The following is a 23,472-nucleotide window of genomic DNA, read 5'->3' on the forward strand; positions in this document are numbered from 1 at the left end:
AACTTAGCCTATCGTCGAACGGAGAACCAATCTTGCCACTGGAGACATTATTGCCGAACATATGCATCTCATCCCTGGTTCGGTCCGTCCGATGGTCCAGGAGACCTGGTCATGAAGAGGACGAATGGAGGTTGAGTCTTCCTCTGACCAGATCTCATAGACTCCACCAAGCAGAGGGGTTCCTAATTACATATTATGTATCATGCTTCACTATCCAGCCTTTTTTTACCTCTGGAGTGCCACTCTCTAATATTCTCTCCCTCTTCTCCCTCCCCGCCGCGAGTGAAAAGGAGCATCACCTTGACAGTGATGGCCACGTACGTCCATGGACTGCGGGTGTGCACAGTCCTCTGCGCGGCGTGAGAGCTTCGAGCGAGACAGGAGAAAAAGAAAGGAAGCGTAATATTTGAACTACTATGAAGGCGCACACTTGACCTGTGTTAGGCTCGGCAGAAAAGCATTCCACCATGGCATCTTCGCTCAACGGGGCTTGCCCCCCGCCGTTTCTGCAAGAAAGTCTCTTTGACAATTCCACCGGATGTATGTGATACCACCTATCAACCGCCTCGTCGTGGAACGGATTGCTGAAATCTATCGACGGGACTGTAGTCATTGAGGGACGATTCTGCCAAACGGTCAAGCTCGGCTCGGATATTGTCTCATGCTGCTTGCCTTGTCCCCTGGAGGATTGGCGATATCCAGACAGTACGGAATCTTTATCATGACGAGGAGTTTCACCGGGATTTGCCCCCCGCTGACGAGATCAATGCGCAGATGTCGAGGCCAAGACGAGAGCAGCAGGCTGGCTCGCCGTGGCCATGTTGCCATTGGCCGCGTTTCTCCTCGTGTCGTACGCTGTGCTGCCCATCAAATACACCAACCGGCACTATGCAACGATCTGCTTCACGATTGCCACCTCGATGCTGCAGATTCCCTGGATCATTCCGCTGGGCACGAAGCCGGAAAAATGCCACAACGCAATCACTCCGAATGACCAGGACACGAGTCTGTCTTGCGCCTTCACGGGAGCCATGCTGCTCTTTGGCGGCATGGCCGTTGTGTGCTGGAGTTTTATCCGCACTCTAGCACTCCATCTGCAGGTGTGCTGGGAGGTGATGCTGGGCCCCAAGTTTATGTGGGCGGCCCTGGTGGGCGGATGGGGCGTTCCGGCCATCATCATCACGCTGATGATGATCTACACAGGGGTGTCCTACCGATTTGGGTCTACGTGTCACATCAACAGTATGAATAGCACGGGCACCTACTGGGCCCCCGTTACCGTGATTGCGGGGTTGTCTCTGTTGATGCAGTTGACTACCGTGGCGCACTGTGCCCATGTGTACATCCGTGCGGCCCTCGACCCAAGCCCGACGACCACCAACACGTCGGAGCTGCCATCGTACCAAGGCAGCGTGCGGACGGTGACCAAACGCCAGGCGTACAAGCGGGTGCGGCGAATCATCCAGCTGCAGTGGCGGTCCATTGCGCTGGTGACGGTGATTCTCATCAACGTGATTTTCTTCTCCGTGGTGTTCCTTCGGTTGAACAGCTCGATCAAACCGACGGCGGAGAATCGAGAAAAGGCCCAAGGGTGGATCCGATGCCTGGCGACATTCCAGGACCCGAAGCAATGCACGCAACAGGCGGAGGGCGTGGCGCTTGATGAGTCCGTTTTGGTGGCCACGGTGGTGCTGCTGGCGGTCTCGATGTTCTGGAACTTCATCTTCACAGTGCGGTCGTCTTTTCTCCGGGGGTGGATCGACCTTGTGCGCGGATTCTTTGGCGAGCGCATGGAGTTTGTGTCCGTCGACGCTCGGGCCCGTGGGGGTGGTCGCGGTGGCAGTGGGAGCGGGCGCGACTCGCGCACCTACGAGATGCTCAGCTCGTCCGAGTACACGGACCTGAACAACTTCAACACTAGCAACGGCATGAAATCGCCGCCGCCGCCCGCTGTGACGGCTCGCTCTCCAACAGCACGGTCCCCCAGTCCGGCCTGGAGCAAGGACTACGAGATGGACAACGTGGGGAGCACGCTGCGGTCCGAATACTACAATTCACCCCCTTCGCCGACCTCTCCCCCTCGGTATAACAAAATGAGCTTTTCGTCCCTTCAGCCGCCAAGCTTGGCGCAGCAGCGGCAGTACCAACATGGCCAGGCGCCAGAGTGGGATCCATCGTCGACGTTTGCGCCGCCAAAGACGTTCTTTCGATAGTAATCCGACGTTTCATTGGCACATGTATTACGTGCTACGTTCGTTTGGTTTTTTTTTTCCCTTGTTAGCAATCAACAAAAAGAACTGAATGCATTGGTTGGGTCGTTGGGGATCATTTCTTTTACTTGTCCAACGCATGTACTATACCCTTTGGCATGGATATGGAATGTCAATGATTCATTGATTCATAAGCTAACTGTCCTACCAATCGAGGCAATTGACAAAATGAAGCAATTCGGCATTGATCGAATCTTCAGATCTATGGAGTATTCGGTACTCCATCAATTCTCGTCATCCCCGAATCCCTTACTGTAGTTTAGCGAATCTTTAATAAATCTTAATCAACGTCAATGAGTTTCCGCGCCACCAAGACGGAAACCGGATCGATTTTGACGGATGGCAGTAGGTATACCAGTACTCCGTACCTTGTGTACTGTACTGTACAATTCTGTCTAGTGTTAGTGGAGTGACCCGAAATGTAACGGTGGCTCAACAACTGACAACATGCAACTTCAAACTCCCCTGTCACTTGTCAGTGTCAGTCATGGCCACCAGATACATTAGCGCGGCGCCACGCAATGGCCTTAAACAGCCCTAAACGAGATCTGGTTTCGATCTCTGTCGATCGCAGACTTTCTGCAAAGAGTAAGAAAAGAGTATGTCCATATACGAGGTCCCGTACAGTTCGTTTCAGTCTCTGACACGGTGATACTCGGGGCAACTCTTGAGTCGAACAGATAGATGTTCTAGAAGGGCTAGGCATGCATTTTTCCATGTTCTTCTCAACGGTCTATTACATATTTGTCCCTACTTACTCCCTACTACCTAGGTAGGGAGGTACTTAAAGTCAACGTACATCCCGAATACAGTACTCCGTACCGATAGGTTATGCTGGTCTCCTCAGTTCTGTGAGTCTGTCGTCCCGCCTAAATTGCATGTGGACCTACCACTCGGTATTGGTAATCAACAGACAAGGGTCTTTGCCCCAACCCTGAGGTTCCAGGAGAATTTCTTGGACCAAAGTTCAACGGCTGAATTCGAATGCGACTACGGAGTATGTACAGTATGTATGGTTTGATCAAGGAGTTGAGTTACCGAGCTTGGGCCGATAGGCCTACCTACAGGATCATCAATGCAGTGAGTTTCGATCAACCTAGGTTATGCCAGTCAGCCAGGATCGGAATTCGGAAATACTCTCGACTCGTAAGTCTGCTTCAAATACATACCGAGTACGGAGTAAGTAATTTACGGAGGACTAATGCCAAGCTTTCCAATGCAAAATATATGCATATTACCTAACCGATTCGCTACCGGAGCCATTCCGGAACTACCGCTCCGCCCACTGTCTGTCCACGGCCCAGGGCTCAGGGCCCAGGGGTCGGTTGGTCTAGTTAAGCCAATCGGAGACATTACAGGAGGGCGGACCCTTTACTCATGTTGGTTAGCATGGCGGAAGGGAATGACTCGTTCTGCCCTGGACACAGAAGCAGTTTACATAACCTAGGTTAGGGACAAGGGCCGGGTACTCCGTAGAGCACAGGGAACATTTCTTTCTCAACAATATCGGAAGAATCATACGGAAATACGGAGTATTGAGGACAGTCTTTGTGAGCACTGTACAATAGAGGAAGAATGTCTAGCGACTTAATACTGAATGGAGTAGAAGAACGGTGGCGAGAAGAGATTGATTGCAATATTTCTCAAAGTACTCCAGACATACTCGTAGTTTGTACGGATGCTCTCTGAAAGTGCTTCAGAATCAACACTCACGACCAATGCCTCTTGCCAAGAACCTCAAAGTTTATTCAATTCGCCTCGGCTAATCGTCTCACATGCTGTCGCCTCGTGCTCGTGCTTCCATTCCGTGCCTCTGTCAACACGAGCAGTTCGCACAGCTCGCCTGCTCAGTGTCCTCCGTCCAGCATGTCTGGCACAGACCCGCATCGCTCGACGATCCCTAAACTCTATTCCACCACGTGAAGTAAATGCCAAAGTTTCTCGATTTTGAGCCAGGGTGGAGAGGGAGGAGGGTTCGGGGGAAATCGTCTGGTTGGACCCCGTTGGTCCGAGCGAAATTCTGGGGAAAGCTCGTGCCATGGCTCGTGCCTTGCAGATGTCGTTACAGTACATCCTGTACAGTACTGCCCGAGTATGGACGTGAACGGCTGACTTGTCGTAGATTTAACCTAGGTTATGACTGCTTCAACATTTGCCGGAGTCAAATGCAATCGACTTCCTAAGCTCATACTATGATATGATACAATTCACAATTCAAACAAGAAACTGAACGTGATGCCGGCGTGGAATAGGCCGATCGAGCAAAGACGAACAACAAGGAATATCGGAAAAAATCGCACTTTACCACGCCTCAACCTCGAAACTCTCCTACAATGCGTCAGGATCATCCGACAGACTCGATGGATGGAAAGCCTTACCTCTGAAAAGTACGTCGTCACAACAGTCCGATCCGAAAACTTCCTACCTGCCAGCGCCTTGAGAGCACGTGTCGCCGCATCAACAGTGTCGAACTTGACGTAGATCTTGCCGACGCCCGGGTTCTGCCGGCTGCCACCCGTCGGACGCGGGATCTTGAGGTCCAGAACTTGTCCGAACTTCTGACACTCGCTCTCGACATCTTCGCGGATTTCTGCCTCTGGGTCAGCGACACAGTACGTGACACGGTCATTCATAGCGAGTTTACCTTCGTAGTCGTCATTGTTCATCAGCTCCTCCGGCGTCACCATGTTCAGGAGCTGCAGAACGCGGCTGGTCTCGAGGTCTGCCGACGTGGTCTTGGCAAACATCGACATGGCGTTCACGCCCATATCGAGACCCGCGGCCTGAGTCGCGCCGATGCTGGCGCGAGTCACTTTCAAATGCTTATCACCCAGTTCCATCCCATTCAAACCCTCCACAGCGATGCTCGTCGCGGATGGATCAGCATACTCGCAAAATGCAATGCCCTGTACAGGTTAGAACTCGCGGACGTAGACATGCCGACATAAAACATACCCGAGACTCCTCTGTCCCACTGTCCTTGACGAGCACAAATGCCTTGAGCTCCCCAAACGACTTCAGCAGCATCGTCACCGGCTCCTCTGGAATATAGAGAGGAATGTTGGTGACGCAAATCTTGTTTGGAGAATCCGGCACCTCGCTCGAGACGGTTCCCTCTTGGTACTCCTTTTCATCCGGGATAGGCACAATGTAATCCTTGGGCCGGCGCAGCTCGAGACCCTTATCCATGCCCGCCTGCTCGTGCTCCTCCATCATGATCCCGTCAAATGCCAACGCCACAGTAGCATCCCCGGGTTGCTTGAACTCCAAGAGCGCAAACGATCGATCCTTCGCCATCTGTGCGGACACGCACGGATCAACTCCCTTAATCACGTTGAGCCCGTTAAGCTGTAGATTGAAGAATGACACCAGGACATCCTCCGAAATCCCCGGAGGGAGATTGTAAACAAACAAGCGCCTGGACTGCCGTGAATTTACCGGCTTCAATGCAGAATTGTCCGCTGTCCCACCCGGCTGATTCATGAACGCTTGCAGGCGGCTGGGGTCGACGGCCTGTTGACGAGGAGCTCCCGGAAGTGGGAACATACCTGTTACGCTGGTTAGCTGCTACACATCGATGGCCCCTCAATGCCGGCGTTCTTACCAGACAACTTCGCCTGTTCCGCCGTGATGTTCTCGTACCCTGGCGGCTTGATATCCCACTGCGTCAATCTGCGCTTCCGCTCGAGAATTGGCACCACATCCGTCAAGTCCGGCGTCGGCTCCCTCCTTCTGGATGGTGGCGTTATACTCCGTCGTCGGTCCCGACCATCTCGATCCCTGCGTCGCGGCCGGTCGTCGAAAAGGTCGCGGTCGCGGTCACGGTCACGGTCCCGATCGCGGTCACGGTCGCGCCGCCGATCTGAGTCGTAATCCCTCCGCCGCCGGTCTCCCCTGTCACGGTCCCAGTCCCGGTCATCCCTTCGGCTCGAGTAGCGGTCTTCGCGCTCACGGGCACGGTAATCACGGCTGGACGAATAAGTGTCCCCTTCGTCGCGTCGTGAAGATCTTGAAGAACCGTATCGAGGCGATCGCGAGCGCCTGCGTTCACCTCGGTCGCGATCCCGATCGCGGTCCCGATCTCTCCGCTCGTCCCTCTGTAGGATGCAGTCAGAGAACTGCAATGTTTGCTACTCCGGAAAATCAATCACGTACGTAATAATCCCTCGAGCGGCCCGAGTCTGGAGCAAGAAACGTCAGACATCCACTATGCGATTGCTATCGGACAAGCTTTCTTACCTCTAGCACTATAGGCGTCCCCGTTCATGCTTGAATGAAGATGAAAGGATGAGCACGGTTCAGGAGAGCACAGGGAAAAGCTAGAATCTGGTGAAAAAAAAGCTCTTCGTATAAAGAACGAAATCACAGAGCAGTGCGACCAAGACCCAATTGCACAGGAACGAGAGGAGGAAGCCCAGGGCCGCTGTCCTGTCTTCAACGAAATCTTGCCGCCGGTTCGAAGAGGCTGGGTGAAGCTCGACCAAAAGAGAAAAGACCCGCCCGCGTCTATCGCGCTTATTCTGAATAAGCGCGCGTCTATTTGTGGACACCCGAAGACTCAAGGAACTGCTTGATCGTGGTCCGGAGCCGACAGCACCAATTGTTGACGGGATTGTGCGTAAGTTATGGCATAGACCTGCTTGACTCAAAAAACTGTCTAGTTTCGAGATGTCTTTGAGGTTTTCACAATGGTGCAAGCTGCCCATCAGCTTGAGTGAACTTTGCATCAACACCGTACTCCGATGCGGCCAATCATTTCGGTGAGTTGGTCCGCCAGTCTGAGATAGTATGACAACGACAGTCTAACAATGTCATTAGATGGCAGCAATTATCCGAGACTGGAGAATGGCGCTGTGTTCTGTACGGCCGTCTGATCTGCCTAAAGCAGGACCCATCGTACCTCTACTACCGGACGGCCCTGCCGAATCCTGAGCCTCAGACGGCATTGCCCACACCAGCAGCATCCACGGTCTCATCGCGGAGCGAGTCCGCATCTGACACGTCTGATGGCGACGACGCCGAGAGGGATGTCCTTCCCATCATAAAACATTATTTCGCCCTCTCCGTGAATCTCACAGACCTGTACTCCCAATGGTCCTCGGCGGACCCCAACTTCAAGAAGAAAGCGCCCAAGTTCACAGGGATTCGCATTCTGCGGCAGGATGCATGGGAGACATTGATTTGCTTCATCTGTAGCAGCAACAACAATATCGCTCGGATCTCGCAAATGGTGGAGAAGTTGTGCATCCATTTCGGAAAGAAGGTTGGAACTGTTGATGGCCGCGCTTATCATGACTTCCCCACTCCCGACGCATTGACTGGTGCCGATATCGAGACTCGTCTGAGAGAGTTAGGATTTGGATACCGTGCTAAGTTCATCCACCAAACGGCGGTGACTGTCGCCAGGGAGCGAGAACCGGGATGGCTCTACACTTTGGAGAATCCTGAGAGCCCTGCTTTTGGTGTTGACCCAGCTCCTGGTGAGGAAATGCGTTTTCAAGGCCGAGAGGGGTATCGACATGCACACGAGAAGTTACTGGAGCTACAAGGTGTCGGTCCCAAGGTTGCCGACTGTGTTTGCTTAATGGGCTTGGGGTGGAGTGAAGCGGTTCCTGTGGACACCCACGGTAAGATTGTATTAGCCACTTCTTGTAAATGATTACTGACGGAATGCAGTCTGGCAAATCGCGCAAAGGGACTATAAATTCGGTAAAGACAGGAACAAGTCGTTAACCAAAGCCACATACGAAGCTTTGGGCAATTATTTCCGCAAAATCTGGGGAAAGGAGGCCGGTTGGGCCCACAGTGTCTTGTTCACGGCTGATTTGAGAACGTTCTCTGGGAGGCACACAGCGAAGGTTGAAGTGGAAGTGAAGCAGGATGGCATCAGAGATGTCCAGGTTGAGAGCAAAGTTCCCACGGTCGCTGCCAAGCGTGTGCTCGAGGAGCGCGATAACGATGATCTCCGTGAAACTAAGGTCAAGAAGGAGGGATCGGTTGTCCAAACAACCGAAACCCGAGTCACTCGGAGACGGTCGTTGAGGCTTCAGAAATGATGGCGGTTCCAAAAGATTGACGTCCGCAGTTAGTGATTCCGAAGATGCTCTGAGCTGACAGTGATTTGTCTTATGTCCTCGGATGCAAACTCGTCGAAACCATTCAATCAGGCGATAGACTTGGACCCATCGTCGCCCTCGTTTTTGTCAGAGGGTGCGTCCGCGAGACAATCATATCAAACCCCTAATGTGGCATATGCCATGTCTCGCCAAAGAGCATTGTTGCATTAAGATGTCTCGCTATCGGCTTACAACTTCCGGGATAGGAAGTGTTAACTTTCATCGGACTGAAGACAAGGACCGCCAGTCCAGGATGGATAACAACTAGCTGGTCTAGGACGAGCACGTTCCGTCCCTACTCTGTCCAAGACGGTGACGCCCTCTGGCGCGATGGTGCATGGGCGAACAGTGGATTTCAAAAAGCCTATGCCTGAATCCTCAAGTCATATTCCCGGCTGTCGCAGGTGTGCTGCATTGGTCGGAGCTTCTTCTTGTAACATTTCATACCTCCGGGCAATTGGGAATCGACTAAATCCTATTTCAAGTTCCCTGCTTTCCATGTCAAAGATACCAACTGAAATCCAGCTGAACAACTTCCAGCGTAACTTGTCGGTCCACCTCCAGGCAGCCCATGGTAATCATCCAGCCAGATTGACCTGCACGTCCCGTCGCAGAGAGGCCCGGCTGTCGTTGATGTTTGGGTCCTCATCCTCTGAATGAAGTCGTAAAGTCATAAACCCGCTGAGATGAGTCCAGGTTTCTTGCAAAGTCTGTCCGTGAATCCGCTTCATCACGAGGGAAACATCCTCCTTCGGAAGTCCTGACTGTTCGCTTGATCGCTGGTACTCTGACTTCAAGAAATGTCGCGAGTTGCAGGACGCTGAGCACGCCTGTTACTTCTCCGCGCCTGTGCTGTTTCGCTACTAGGTTTGGAGATAGAAAATGGTCTCTGGAAAAGTCGAGCGATTTAGATTCAAGAACTTATCGTGTCAGTGTCGCGCTGTCATTTTCTGAGAGAAGGTGTTCTTCAAATTTGGAACCCATCGCAGTTCCCACAATGGAAGGGCAAAACAGAACCCTGTTGTCCTCGCGTGGGAATAGTACTATGTGCGTGTTTAACTTGGTGGTCTTAGCCTACGCAAATCTAGTTAATCAAGCTTTGCCTCACCTGACCAAAAAAAAAAAAGATCTTTACTTCCAGCGACGACGGTAGAGGACGTCCCATGTTCCTGGAAGCATCAACGCGGGTTTTCCGTGCTGTATATGCGTGAAATCATGGCAGCCAGGGTGTAGGGACCGCCGTAATTTGAGTCGCACAAAGTCGGCACGAAGTCGTCTACAGTGGTACCTGGATTTAACAAACGGCATTAGGGTTCTGTCAAAGTACGAAGTACGGAGTACAAATGTGGTTCGTTATATCCAGGCACGAATGCAGAAGGCTTCAAACGAGGTACCATCTCAATCAATGAATAGGAAGTGACCATTTCACTTGTCTCGCAAACGTCTGCTCTGCCAACTTGACAGCAGTGTCCTGCCCCTTGCATCGTTCATCTGGAAACCATTCACGAGAAAGGACTCTCGGTTCCGTACTCCGTAATCATCCAGGTTTTTTGAAATCGACGCGATACAACTCCTACAAGCAGACACACCCAAATACCAATTCATGTCTTGCAAAGTGCATCTCTGTCTTCCAAGGGGTTTCCATGTCGGCAACGCCGAAATCTTTGTGACACGAAAGCTTTGACTTCCGAAGAATTGCCCTGTGTGCAAGGTCAACGCCACTTGATAGACAGCATCCCTTGACAATGGCCTGGCAGTGCTTTCGATGCGGATGGATCTTCTCGCCCAGTGTTGGGCACTGGCGAGGCATCGGCAAGCACTGAGTTGCTACGGATTATGTGGATTGATGGCAACAAACGACTTTCTGAGGCCGCTGGCGATGTTGACGTGTCTTCGCGGAATGCCACCATCTGGGTTTGAAACTTCGAATCCCCTGCATCAAAGCCACTCTGGGCATCAATAATGTGACGACAAGCCTCGGCGACTGCATGGTCTTGGTGTCGTGCATTCCTGATAATCCGATCTCAAAGTCGTCGTTGAGATGGAAGATTCTGGAGACGAATCAATCACGCCATGGTGGAGATATTCAAGGATTGTTCGGGCGTTGCCGCGCTTCCCACCGGGATGACAGCAACGAGCCATCCATCCATGCAAAAAAAAAAAAGTCGAATTGCCCGGCTTTGCCAAGGCTGGGAAAATTGCATGCTCAGATCAATCCAAGAAGAAAAATGCCCATTGGACTTCTCTGAATCACGTGACTTTCCACGTGAACAATTGGGGAAGCTTTTCTCCAATCCTCCGCACCGGGAGGAGAGGGGTGGATCTGGCCCTTGGTTACCACTGGCGGTTAATTTTGGAGATTTGGGGAAATCGCGGCTGCCGACTCACCGGTGACTCGGTGAGCAGCATGAGCTAGCGTCGTCTGCGGGATGCTGGAGCGGTCCGTCGAGGGGGAAAATATGTAATGAATTTCGGACTTGCATTTTTCAGACAAGCTGAAAGACCTTCAACATGTAGGTCTGATCGCTTTCCACACAACTTCGAGTACCTGTACGGAGTATAACTACGGAGTACGGAGTACAGCATCACAAAGAAGCCATCGCGATCGACGTGGTTTCTGGGCGTTCCAGACTTGCCGGAATTCCCAGAGAAACCGCCCTGATCACATGACTGTGTTATGTAATCGGCCCGGGGCGTTTCGACGGTCCAGGAGAGCTTTTGCTGGAGAAATCAAGGGATGCATCGCGAAAACTCGAGAATTTCTTGAGCAATCTCGATCCCGTCAACGAGGGCGGGAGAGCAGATCATGGAGGCAAAAGCACATTAAGCCGGCATCGGGAGCGGCTCGCTCGTGACATTGGACTGTAAAATGTACTCTGTAAAAGCATCGGCGTAAAGCCCGAACCCCCACAGAGACTTTTTCTCTCCCAGAGTTAACTATGTATGTACTCCGTACTGTACTCGGTTTCTGCTGGGAATCTTTGCTGGATCTGGTTTGGAGGCAAAAACAGCGTGTTCCTGGCCTGGGCTAAAAGTTTTTTGTCGGTCACGCCTTGAATATCCGCCTCAACGCTGTGCAGGACACTAATACTAACCAACTCTAAGGATTTTTTATTTTTTTTTTTTTTATTTTATTTTAGATTTTTTTTTCCTCCAGTAGAGTCAATCATCGTGTTGGTTCATTGTTTTTTTCGCAGTGACTTTCTCTTCTCTGTCGTTCGATGAATTAGATTGCCGCCATCGACACGCACTACAGCCTCTTATCGCGTCGAAGACCTCGTCCATCGATCCCAGTCTGCCATACCTTTCCGGCGAATACAGCCGATTCCGTTCATTGATTAACCATGTCGAAAGTGGCCGGGGCCGTAAAGGCCTCTCTCATGGGCTCAGAAGAGGAGCCCCAACTCTCCCAGCAGATCAAGGCTCGGTTCATGCAGCATGCGCGCAAGGACCCCGAGACCGGTGAGCTGTACATGACGGAGAAGGAGTTTATTGATGCCGTGGCGCCAAAGGATCAGGACTACGTGAGTGCCAATGGCCAACGTTGTTTATTTATTTCTCGGGCAAAACAGTCAATTGACTGACATGCTCCCATTGATGTAGCACAAGATTCGCCGCGACCAGTATGGGATCTTGTTTCCCGTGGCCGATCGCCGCAAGACGGGCCGCATCAACATCACTGACTGGGCTGCGTTCGAGAACCTCCTGGCCAAACCGGATGCCGAGTACGAGATCGCCTTCCGCCTGTTCGATGTCGAGGGCACCGGCGCCGTCAAGTTCGAGACCTTCAAGAAGATCTACGAGATGAACAAGGGGAAGGACAGTATTCCCTTTGATTGGAACTCGGAATGGGCGTCTCTGTACATTGGGCGCAAGAAGTCCCGCCACGACATGACCTACCCGCAGTTTGCGCAGATGCTGCGCGGCCTGCAAGGCGAGCGCGTCCGGCAGGCCTTCCATCTGTTCGACAAGGACGGCGACGGATACATCTCCCCCGAGGACTTCCAGCGCATCATCCTCGAAACTTCTCGTCACAAGCTATCCGATTACCTCCTGGAACATCTCCCCACGCTGTGCAACATCTCGACCGGGAGCAAGATCTCCTACGCCAACGTGCGCGCCTTCCAGAACATCATCCGGGAAATGGACATGATCAATGTCATTGTGCGCGAGGCGACCAAGAAGAGCCCCGACGGCAAGATCACGCGTACCGAATTCCTCAATGAGGCTGCTCGCATCACCCGTTTTTCGCAATTCACCCCCATGGAGGCGGATATTCTCTTCCACTTTGCGGGTCTCGATGCCCCCAGCGGCCGACTCTCCCTTCAGGACTTTGCCAAAGTCATCGATGCCTCGTGGCATACCCCGGCCGGTGTTGCCAGCCAGGCGGCGACCGCGGTGACGGACGCGGCTTCGGAGACTGTCGGAAAGACGTCGTCATGGCTTCGGGGCGTTCTGGAATCGGTTCATAACTTTGCGCTTGGCAGTCTTGCGGGTGCGTTCGGCGCCTTCATGGTGTATCCGATTGACCTAGTCAAGACTCGAATGCAGAACCAGCGATCCACTCGTCCTGGAGAAAGACTGTACAAGAACTCCATTGATTGCGCTCGGAAGGTGGTTCGCAATGAGGGCGTCCTGGGTCTTTACTCGGGTGTCTTGCCCCAGCTGATTGGCGTTGCTCCCGAAAAAGCCATCAAGTTGACGGTCAACGACCTGGTTCGAGGACTGGCTGCGGATCGTGAAACGGGCAAGGTCAAGCTGCCTTGGGAGATTGTCGCCGGTGGTTGTGCCGGTGGTTGTCAAGTGGTAAGTATATCTCGTCGCGTGCCAATTCGGTGTCCGTTCCTGACGTTTGCCTGTCAATAGATCTTCACCAATCCCCTCGAGATCGTCAAGATTCGCCTGCAGGTCCAGGGCGAAATCGCCAAGTCCGTGGAGGGTGCGCCCAAACGGTCAGCCATGTGGATCGTTCGGAATCTTGGCTTGGTCGGCCTGTACAAGGGTGCCAGTGCATGTCTCCTCCGAGATGGTAAGTTGAACGATCAATTCCCCGCCCACGTTGAGAATTTATATCTGACTGGAAAATTATCTCAGTTCCATTCTCCGCTATTTACTTCCCTGTGTATTCTCACTTGAAGTCGGACTTCTTCGGAGAGTCGCCCACTAAGCAGCTCGGCATTGTGCAACTCCTTTTGTCCGGCGCCATCGCAGGCATGCCGGCAGCTTACCTCACAACCCCCTGCGATGTCATCAAGACCCGCCTGCAAGTGGAGGCGCGGAAGGGTGAGACGAAATACCACGGTCTCCGCCACTGCGCCAAGACCATCTGGCAACAAGAAGGTTTCCGCGCGTTCTTCAAGGGTGGTCCGGCACGGATCATTCGATCGTCGCCTCAGTTCGGCTTCACGCTGGCCGCCTACGAAGTCCTCCAGAACCTCCTTCCCCTGCCCGGTGCGGCGCGAGACCACGGGCCGTCACTCTCGACCACCACCACTACCGTGTCCTCTGTCCCTTCGACCGACGCTCCTCTTCCGTACCTGCGATCCCGCAACGCCCTCAAGCTGATCCTTGACCTGGACGAGAACTTTGGCCGGTACAAGCTTCCAGAAGGAAGTTCGTTTCCCAAGGTCTTTGGCGGCCGATCATGAGTGATGTCCTGTTCGTTTGAGGTAACTCTTGCTTTCCTTACACGGGTTTGTTTTCATAGTGGCGTCTTGCATTTGCCTTTCGTTTTGTCTGCCGTTCGATATAGATTTTTCTCGATTTGTCCTGTACTCTCTGAAAAGAACCAGCCCCTGATCGTCGTATGGATATCCCGGCCCTTGAGGATTGAGCGTCGGGTCCACACATGGTCAGTTCGGCGAACTAATGCCCTGACTGCACATAGACGGTGATAGACCGTGTACTAGAAAAACTCCGGAGCTGCCATAGAATCGAATGTTATTTCTGTACTCAATGTTTTCACCTCGATGCATTTCATAGCTATGTAACGAGAACCGTCACTCTGCTTCCACCAGAGTATGCCCCCCCAAAGAAAAGACTTAAACTATTTACAAGAATCAAACCGAATCTATTCATACAGTGATTTGGGGATCTCAAGTATCAACCGAACTCACAAGCGGCCAGACCTCAATAGAAAGCCGCAGGTTTGCTACGGACGCTCTGCGAAGTACTCGGCCCGGCGCCCGCCGCTGGGGAAGAGCCGTCGCTCTTCGCACTACCAGCATCATCGCCGTTCTGAGCATTGCGTTCGCTGCTCTTAGCGGACTTTTGCTTCCACAGCGAATCTTCCTCTTCGATTTCTCGCAGCACTAAACGCATCGCTCATCAGCACAAGGGCCGCGAGACAAATCGACACAGAATCAGTAGCATCTCACCTTCCTCCCACTCTCGTTCCTTAGCCTCATCGCCCGTTCCAAGTAGCTTTTCCACATCAACCTGCTCGCCATTCTGCAATCGCTGTATAACCTCCCTCAGCAGCTCGAGTTTCGCGTCCGTTCTTCGCTTGTAATTCTCCGTATCCTTGCGCAGCACCAGGAGCTGAATGGCCTGCGATCCAATGAGCGTGAAGATGATGATGAAGAAGCTCGCCGGATTCCATTCCTTTGACGCCGGCGATGCAGCGCTGCCGTCGCTCTTCTTATCCCGCCGAAACAGACCTCGCTCACGGATAGACCTGGGGATAATTGATTGCCATATTGACGGTTGGGCGTACTTGGGCAGTGAGGTTGAGGTTGAGCGAAGACGGAATTGGATTTGGGGCCAGTGATGTGCCGCGATGCGTTGGTATAGGCTGGGTGGGCTGGTTTCTATGCAGGAATAGAGTGACGCAACAAGGCGCCGTCTAGGTAGGATTGCCGATGCCATTGCCCTTTCGTGGACTTGTAATTTCTTCAAACTGCTCTTCTCTCGTTGATTCTCTGATGTCCGCAGAAACGAGGTTCGATGCAAAATCACACTAGCCTAGAATAGGTATGGTGTACCGTATAGTCCGTTTTAGGTAGTCCGTTGTCGCAGCAACGGCTGGTTTGGAGCAGCCCTGAGTTTACGCGATGACTTTGGCTTAGGTTAGGTTAACCTAACTAGTTCTTCAACAGAATCAACGTCTAGCACTTGCTTGATGGCTTCCGCGACCCGAGATATACGGTCAACGCCGCAGAGATGACCCTCACAGCTATTCTACCGGACACCGTTCCGGAGTCCATCAAGGAAGCCGTCAAATCGACCACGACCTGCTCGCCGTCGACAGTCTCCTCGCTACAAATCCTGTTGCGATCTGGATCCTCGAAAATTGCGGCCGATGATGGTCGACCGGTCTCGCGACAGAGCAGGACTTCGAGACCGACGACTCCGTCCGGAACGGTGTCGCGTCCACGATCGTCGCGATCCGTCCATGCAAGAACGGTGAGCAAGGCGGACCTCCAAGATACCACCGGAGGACTCTCGCCGCAAGCGAAGCTCGTGCTTGCCACAGAAGTGTTCAACATCGCATCTAGAACATTGTCTGATGCCGTGCAACAACGTGCGTCTTCTCCAAAAACACCGTTGCAGCCCACGTCGCCGAATCGGATGGTCTCGTCTGCGAAATTGAAGCGATTGAAGGAAGGATTAGCGTCAGGAATGGATGGGTCGGGTGACGGGGTGAGCAGTGTGGCTGAATGCGCAAGGCTGGCTCTGTCATGTTTGCGGACGTTGAGAAATGAGAAGCCCAGCGACGGCGGGTATCCGAATCTGCAGCTTGAACAGGGAGCGTGCATTCTTGCCAGTCGATTTGTGGCGCTTGACTTGCATGATATGGCTTTCAAGGAGTTGAAGGGCTTGAAGAAGAGGCTCGAGCAGCATATATGCCAGTCAGCTGCCAGCAGAAAGCCGGCAGCGGTCGCTGATGATGATGGGAAATTGACGAAGGCAGACCTCTTGTCTTTCTCGCACATTCATCATGCCGGGCCATTGCTCAACATAATTTCTCAGGTCCAGACAAACGCGTTGAAGTTGATTTTGGCAGAGAAGAAGGCGTCGATGGTGGACAAGGCATCGGAAACTCTCGCACTGTCGAACCCAAGCAGTCCCGCCAACGTCATCATGGCTGCGTCTCGGAACAATACATTGCCAAAGGATAAGGCGGCGGTCCAATTGCTATCCTTATCAAACACGATCTCGTCTCTTGCCTTGCTGGCGCAGCAATCAAGCAACGGCGTCGCTCCGTCAAAGCCACAAACGAAGCCTGCCACGAGCCTGAATCTGCAGCTTTTGGCCTTGGAGATCCGCACGATGTCGTGGGAGCTAAGTGGGCATAATTGTGATGCCCGAAGGGAGTTTTGGGACCCCTTGGTTCGATCATTAGAGACATTTGCAAACTCTGGCAGGAGAGTCGATAAGAATGAGTTTACGGCGGTCTACAAAACTGTGCAGCGATTGCGGAGCACAACGGCAGGGCGTGCAATTACTGGTGGGCTGATGGCTATGCCATGGAAGATTCCGCTTGCACTTGGACGCATCGCCCATGACTCTGGCTGTCTCGATGAAGCCCTGAAACTCTACTCAAGCGTGCTAGGCTCGTCAACTGACAATGAGCCATTGTGTTTCAGCACTGTACGGTGTCTGATTGCATCTCTTCATCTCCACCGGTATCGCCAGTCAGCTAAGCGTGCCGGCGCTTCTGCGGCACAATCTCTCTCGGACGCCGCCACCGGGCTAAAGTCATCGAGTAAGGGCAGCAGCGCGGACCTGGAGGAATTGCTTGTGGAATCAGCGAAACTGAGAAAGCTTTCGATGGCATGCTTGGGGGAGTCGTTGACAGCCAATTGTGAAGCATCCGACCTCTCTGGCCCTATAGTCGGGTATCTACATGCGTTCATCCGTTTTCTGAGACGTTACGTCGGCTCTCAATGCCCGAGCGCTGACGACCCAGACAACTTAGACCAGATTCAGCAAACGCTGCAGAGGCTGAAGGAGATAATCTTGATGGCGGCCGAGTCTGCGGTGGCTGTCGGAAAGGCGTCGATCATGCATCAGCGGCCCCCTTGGGAAGAAGTGCAGCTGATTTTCACAGACTGCAAAAAGCTGCTTCGTACGCTTGAGACCCTGAAAGAAGACGACGCCAACTCTGAGAGCTGGCAATCGCCGTTGGTGAAGCTGTCGAACGTTGTTTGGTCACAGTATCTTAAGGAAAGGGAAGCAGGCAAGGAACATGCTGTCCTAATTTCCCTCCTGGAACAGTCAATTGCCCTTCTTCAAGGTCTTTCAGAGGAGGAGAAGGTAGCCGGGTTTCCGGCCCTCAAGTTCGAGAGACTCGCACACCTCTATGCGGAGGCAAGAATGGGATCGAAATCTCTCGCAATGCTGGAGCGCGCCATACAGGAGCACGTCGACTCTGCCGAGTTTATGGAGTTCCTTACTGAGCTTTCTGGTCGTCCTCCCTATGCCGCGCAATTGGATCCCCAAAGCCCCGGTTTCAGTTTGAACCGTGTCCTTTCGACGTATCTCAAGATGCAAGTCAGGCGCAAACAGACCGACGAGACGAGCGTGTTTGACGTGAAGGACTGCCCGCATAGAAATGTTCTTCTCGAGTGGCAAATGGGACTGCTCGCACAAACTCACCGGCCCGACGGTGATAATGGGAACTTTCGCACCCTGTTTCAGCATGTCATTTCCGAGCTTCTCTCGTCATATAAACAGCAAAAACATCCTCTTCGACGTCTCAGAGTGATTCTGTTTGTACTTCGTATGGCTCTGGACCACCCCGATGCGATTGACAGTACGGTCACGGATACGCTGGCTGAAGAGGCCGGTGAGGCCATCACACAGGACTTTGATTTAGCCCTGGACACGGAGTTGGCGGCGTACGCACCTCATCTCATGAATTCAATGCGCCTCAATCTTTTTTTCCGAAATGGAAGTTCTGACGTCCAGGAACTGAGCTCGATTGTTTCGACTTGGCAGTCCCTGTTGCGAAATTGCAGGGAATGGGAGGATGTTGAGTCCGTTGTTGACGATCCTCAGCATTTGATTGCCCAGACCAAGGCCGTGTGCGACTTTCTTGAGGCGCGTGGATTGACAAAACTCTATCTGTCGGCGACCGAGCTACTTGTCCGCCTTTCTGAGCTTCGGGCGGCTGAAGATGCGTCCTCGGTCGTTGTCGGTTTGTCTCGCTGGGCGACGCAGTGCTGCCGTCTGGGAGACTGCAAAACGACAATCTCCCTTCTCGATCGGGCTCGTTACTATATTGAAAACCACTCGGTTTCATGCTTTGCCCTTGTCACGTATCAACTAAGTCAGGCGGAACGATTCCTGGAAGCTGGGGACTGGGGCAACGCTGAACAAAGCCTCTCGGCCGCACAGCAGATCTACCAGTCACGGCCAGATCCTGATACGCGGACTAAATCGAGCGAAGACAAGATAGCATGGGAACGGTGCGTCGTTGACGGAACGTTGCTGTGCTCCCGGCTAGCCTTCCACCGAGGGTCGCTGAAAACGGCACTGTACTTGGCCAAACTCTCGGTCCGCCTGAGCGCTAGGATCTGGGCGAAGCTGGAGCGTCTGTCCAGCAGGAGGCGTGATTCCGAGAACGTCAAGGACCAGTCCGAAATGGATCTGGTCATTGATGGAGTTGCGAACGTTGATCTTTCTAGTGTCGCTACTGCCATGCCTACCCGCAGCCATGCCGAGGGTGCTGTTTTCTGGTCTCACGTTTCGTCCCATAATGCATGTTTGCTAAACCTCATGGAGCTTTCTGCTCACAATGGACTCTTCCAAGACACAATTTACTACGGGGAACAGGCTTTGAAGGTCAACAAGCAGCTTGGCGCCACGGCGCGTTTGGTTGCGTGTCAGGCCGCCCTAGGGCTACAATGGATTCGCGGAGATCGTGTGTCCGAGGCGAAAAGCGCTCTCGAGGAAGCAACGGGGCTGTCTGAGAATCTGGAGGAGAGTCTGGAACGTGTGGCATTACAAACCTCTCTGGCAGCTCTGAAGAAGTCACAGGGCAAACATGATGAAGCTCTTCATCTCCTCGCGAATGCAGAGGAGATGCTCGGTCGCCTCGCGGATGGAAAGCTACAATGCTTGGACAAGCCTGTTGAAGTGGGAATCGAAAGGGAGATGGCGGATTTGAAGATCCAGAGCCAGACAAAGAGGACCCAGCGTACGACGACAACTCGCCGAACAAGAAGCGCAGCATCGAGCTCGACAAGCAGGCCAGAGAAGGGGCCAAATGCATCGGCTGAGCATGTGCAGTCACGTTCCGTCCTTGCGCTCAAGGCCGGAATCATTCGCCAGCAGGTTGACAGTTTGCTCGCCATGCAAGAGATGGATGGGGCGTTACGACGGCTAGCTATGGCTCGGCAGGTCTCGCTTCCGATCCAGAACCAACTCTCGCTTCGGATCGGAGAAATCGAGCATGTGCTTGCGGATGCGATGAGGCGCGTAGCTGCACATGCCGTGTACTGCGTCCTGCCGGAGTCCACCCTTTCCGTTCCGTCCGTGGATATCTTGCAGCCCGTCCCCAGTCCTGTCATCGAAACGAAAAGACGCACGAGGTCGACGACTGCGAAGAAGTCGAAAGTCGCTATTAAGGAACCACAGGCGCACAAGGGAGTGGATATCGACATGAGTGCGGTATCCAAAGCCAGATCGACGATCGGTGAGACGATCCAGGATGTGGCATGCTTTGGGTCGACCGTCGAGGGACACTCCGCTTCGATGTTGAGTGGTCGGATTTCGATGCTCCAACATGCGACAGATCCGGGCAAGGCTGACGATGCGCTTGTGCCAACCGATGCTATTGGTAGGAATGAATCCGGGACTTCCTCGAGCGATACTAACAGAGCGCAGAACTCGGTCGCATCACAGCGTTCAAGCGCGAGCGTCTTGCTATCGACATGGACAAGATGCTTGCCGGCTACCAGGACTCGACGAGTTGGCCGGAACCCAACCTGACCATGACGAGCAAGAGTCCCGATCTCATGGACACATTCCAACAGGAGTATATCGACATTTTGCCTCCGGATTGGAATGTCCTGTCTGTGTCTCTCAATTCTCAGCGGACGGAGTTTGTGATTACCAAGATCTGTCGGGACCGGATTCCGTTCATGCTACGGCTTCCGCTGAAGAGAGCGAATGAAGGGGACGATGAGGAAGAAGAGGAGTTCACGTTCGACGCGGGTAAGGCTGAGATGATGGAGATCGTCAAGCTGGCCAATGCCAGCGCGCACGATGCCAAAACGCGCGTGGACAAGAAGTCGAGGAAAGAATGGTGGGCGACCCGAGAGGCACTGGATCGGAGACTCGAAGCCTTGCTTTGCAACATGGAGAACATTTGGCTCGGGGGGTTCCGAGGGATATTCTCTCCCATGCGGACGGATCATACGAAGTTGGCGCAATTCGCTGCGTCGTTTGAATGCATCCTGGATAAGCATCTGCCATCGCGACGCAAGTCTCGCGAGAAGGGCGACAAGATTCGGTTGCACGAGCATGTGCTTGAGCTGTTCGCTGGGTTACGGGATCTCGATAAACAAGAAAACCCCGAGGATGTCCTCATGGATCTACTGTACTTTGTGGTAGATATCCTACAGTTCCATGGAGAACGCAACGCCTACGACGAGATCGACTTTGACATGATGGTGGTGGAGACTTTGGACGCGCTCAATGCGTACCACGAGTCGGTCCGGGAGGACGACCAACGACCGTGCCACACCATCTTGGTGCTCGACAAAGCGCTGCACCCTTTTCCTTGGGAATCGCTACCGTGTTTACAAGGGCTCCCCGTATCACGCGTGCCGTCTCTGGAATGCCTCCGCGAGCGAATCGTGCGGTTTGAATCGACGTCCCGCGGGTCCAGTGGCCGATTCCGAATCTCCCGCAGCGCTGGAAGCTACATCCTCAACCCCAGCGGAGACCTCAAATGGACGCAGAACGCGTTCGAAGCGGACTTGGCCAAAGCGGGCCCCGGTTGGCCGTCAATCGTCAACCGCAGCCCGAGCGAGGACGAGTTCAAGACGCTGCTGGAAGACCGCAGCATGATGCTGTACTTTGGGCACGGCAGCGGCGCGCAGTACATCCGCGGGCGGACGATCAAGCGGCTGGAGCGGTGCGCGGTGACGTTCCTGATGGGGTGCAGCAGCGGGAGCCTGACGGAGGCGGGCGAGCTGGAGCCTTTCGGCCCGCCGGTCAACTACATGCATGCCGGCAGCCCGGCATTGGTAGCGACGCTGTGGGATGTGACGGACAAGGATATTGACCGGTTTGCACGCGGCACGTTGGAGCGTTGGGGGTTGTTGGAGGGAAATGAAATGGGTACCGCCGCGCTGGATGAAGCGGTGGCAGGATCACGCACGGCGTGTGTGTTGAGGTATCTGAACGGGGCGGCGCCGGTGATTTATGGAATCCCTGTGTATCTCGATTAGTGGCCCACAATCAAAATTCATGGCATTCATTTCTTCAATATCAACTGCTGTTTCAAGAGGTTTTTTCTTTTTCCCTCTTCTAGGATAAATTTCCCCGATTCTGATACCGGCCCCTCATTCCCCTCATATTACTCAGCAACATCCCCTCATCTGATAACACGGAATCATGGGATCATGGAATCGCGTATCAATGCTGTTGTGGTCCCGCTGCGGATAATACATAAAAGACGTAGCCACCCTCCACCCCCCATCGTTCTCAATCCTGTTGGGATACTAGGTAGTAATAGCATTCGTCGCAGAGCGGTCAATCGGTCAAAATGTCCGTCACAACCAAAGCCTCCATCGCCTCCTTTGGCGGCAAGCTGCTCAAGCTGTCGCACCAATCCAACGTCACCAACTGCGAGATGAACTTCAACCTCTACCTCCCCCCGCAAGCGGTTCGTGACGGGAAGAAAGTCCCCGTGCTTATCTATCTCTCCGGCCTGACTTGCACTGCCGAGAATTGCTCCGAAAAGGGCTTTTTCCAGCATGGTGCCAGCAAACATGGGATTGCCGTGCTGTATCCAGATACGAGTCCTCGTACGTCGAGACCCGCGTCGCCCCCCACCCCCCCTTACGGGATCGAATGAGGGGGAGATTGACTAATGGTTGTTGTGATGGTGATTAGGCGGGTTGAACATCCCAGGCGAAGACGACTCATGGGACTTTGGTACCGGCGCGGGGTTCTACATCAACGCCACAAAGGCGCCATATAATAAAGGGTACAACATGTACACCTACGTGACGGAGGAACTGCCGCAGACGGTGTTTGCGGCGTTTTCCAAGGAACTCGATCCGACGCGGGTCAGCATTACGGGACATAGTATGGGTGGACATGGTGCTCTCACTCTGGTACGCGCATAGCCCTAACCCTAACTCGAGGGTTAATACTGAGAAAAATTAGTATCTGCGCAACCCTAGCAAATACAAATCCGTCTCCGCGTTCGCGCCCATCTGCAACCCGATCAATTGCCCTTGGGGACAAAAGGCGTTCAAGGGGTACTTTGGCGAGGACCAGCAAGAGAAGTGGAAGGAGCATGATGCGACGGAGTTGATCAAGAAGTGGAACGGCGGGCCGTTGGATATTCTCATTGACGTGGTACGTTCATCCTTCCCATAACTTTTTTTTTTTTATTTCTTTCAAGAAGTACTGATGATTTGGTTAGGGAACCGGCGACAACTTCTACAAACAAGGCCAACTCCTCCCCGAAAACCTCGAAAAAGCCGCCAAGGAGGCCGGCGTCGAAGGCGTGCGCATCCGCTACCAGCCCGAGTACGATCATAGCTATTACTTTATGGCGACGTTCTCGGATGAGCATGTGGAGCATGCGGCCAAGTATCTGTTTGCGTAGTGCGTCGTCCTCCCTCCCCATTTCTCTACTTTCTCTGGAAGAAAAAGCGGTCCTGACCGGGTCGCGGTTAGTAGAGAGACACCGACGAATCATGGAATGTCGAAAATATAGCAATATAAAAACAGGAATTGTATGCAGATAGGCGGCTCGAATGAACAAGTTTTCTTTTCATTGTCTAACTATCAATTGATTGGTCGCACCTACACCACATGTTTTCGACATGGGCCCAATGCAAAAAAAAAAAGTGGCTGCTAATCCGCCAGATGATATGAAGAAGATCAGATTTTCAAGT

The 23,472-nt window shown here is 53.2% G+C and overlaps 7 protein-coding genes across 7 annotated transcripts; 5 read left to right on the plus strand and 2 right to left on the minus strand.

The window, feature by feature from the left end:
* Nucleotides 1-467: 467 nt before the first annotated feature.
* VTN31DRAFT_3372 (uncharacterized protein) lies at nt 468-2,213 on the plus strand (the record flags this gene model as incomplete). The annotated part of the gene is made up of 3 exons (XM_069403644.1): nt 468-540; nt 610-705; nt 775-2,213. The coding sequence occupies 3 exons, from the start codon at nt 468-470 to the stop codon at nt 2,211-2,213; spliced, it is 1,608 nt and encodes a 535-aa protein (XP_069262805.1).
* A 2,358-nt stretch (nt 2,214-4,571) lies between these two features.
* VTN31DRAFT_3373 (uncharacterized protein) lies at nt 4,572-6,537 on the minus strand (the record flags this gene model as incomplete). Its single annotated transcript, XM_069403645.1, has 7 exons — nt 4,572-4,598; nt 4,649-4,860; nt 4,915-5,176; nt 5,226-5,818; nt 5,875-6,367; nt 6,426-6,451; nt 6,510-6,537. The coding sequence occupies 7 exons, from the start codon at nt 6,535-6,537 to the stop codon at nt 4,572-4,574; spliced, it is 1,641 nt and encodes a 546-aa protein (XP_069262806.1).
* Nucleotides 6,538-6,938: 401 nt separating this feature from the next.
* On the plus strand, nt 6,939-8,326 carry VTN31DRAFT_3374 (uncharacterized protein; the record flags this gene model as incomplete). Its single annotated transcript, XM_069403646.1, has 3 exons — nt 6,939-7,030; nt 7,089-7,897; nt 7,947-8,326. 3 exons carry the CDS (start codon nt 6,939-6,941, stop codon nt 8,324-8,326), a joined length of 1,281 nt encoding a protein of 426 aa, XP_069262807.1.
* A 3,404-nt stretch (nt 8,327-11,730) lies between these two features.
* On the plus strand, nt 11,731-14,034 carry VTN31DRAFT_3375 (uncharacterized protein; the record flags this gene model as incomplete). Its single annotated transcript, XM_069403647.1, has 4 exons — nt 11,731-11,910; nt 11,990-13,192; nt 13,253-13,415; nt 13,481-14,034. 4 exons carry the CDS (start codon nt 11,731-11,733, stop codon nt 14,032-14,034), a joined length of 2,100 nt encoding a protein of 699 aa, XP_069262808.1.
* A 481-nt stretch (nt 14,035-14,515) lies between these two features.
* VTN31DRAFT_3376 (uncharacterized protein) lies at nt 14,516-15,253 on the minus strand (the record flags this gene model as incomplete). Its single annotated transcript, XM_069403648.1, has 2 exons — nt 14,516-14,697; nt 14,764-15,253. 2 exons carry the CDS (start codon nt 15,251-15,253, stop codon nt 14,516-14,518), a joined length of 672 nt encoding a protein of 223 aa, XP_069262809.1.
* A 294-nt stretch (nt 15,254-15,547) lies between these two features.
* Nucleotides 15,548-21,789, plus strand: VTN31DRAFT_3377 (uncharacterized protein; the record flags this gene model as incomplete). Its single annotated transcript, XM_069403649.1, has 2 exons — nt 15,548-20,171; nt 20,219-21,789. 2 exons carry the CDS (start codon nt 15,548-15,550, stop codon nt 21,787-21,789), a joined length of 6,195 nt encoding a protein of 2,064 aa, XP_069262810.1.
* A 317-nt stretch (nt 21,790-22,106) lies between these two features.
* On the plus strand, nt 22,107-23,180 carry VTN31DRAFT_3378 (uncharacterized protein; the record flags this gene model as incomplete). The annotated part of the gene is made up of 4 exons (XM_069403650.1): nt 22,107-22,368; nt 22,457-22,680; nt 22,733-22,927; nt 22,995-23,180. The coding sequence occupies 4 exons, from the start codon at nt 22,107-22,109 to the stop codon at nt 23,178-23,180; spliced, it is 867 nt and encodes a 288-aa protein (XP_069262811.1).
* Nucleotides 23,181-23,472: the final 292 nt, after the last annotated feature.

The sequence above is a fragment of the Thermomyces dupontii genome, assembly GCF_041956625.1.
Source record: "Thermomyces dupontii strain NRRL 2155 unplaced genomic scaffold VTN31scaffold_2, whole genome shotgun sequence".
Taxonomy (NCBI): domain Eukaryota; kingdom Fungi; phylum Ascomycota; class Eurotiomycetes; order Eurotiales; family Trichocomaceae; genus Thermomyces; species Thermomyces dupontii.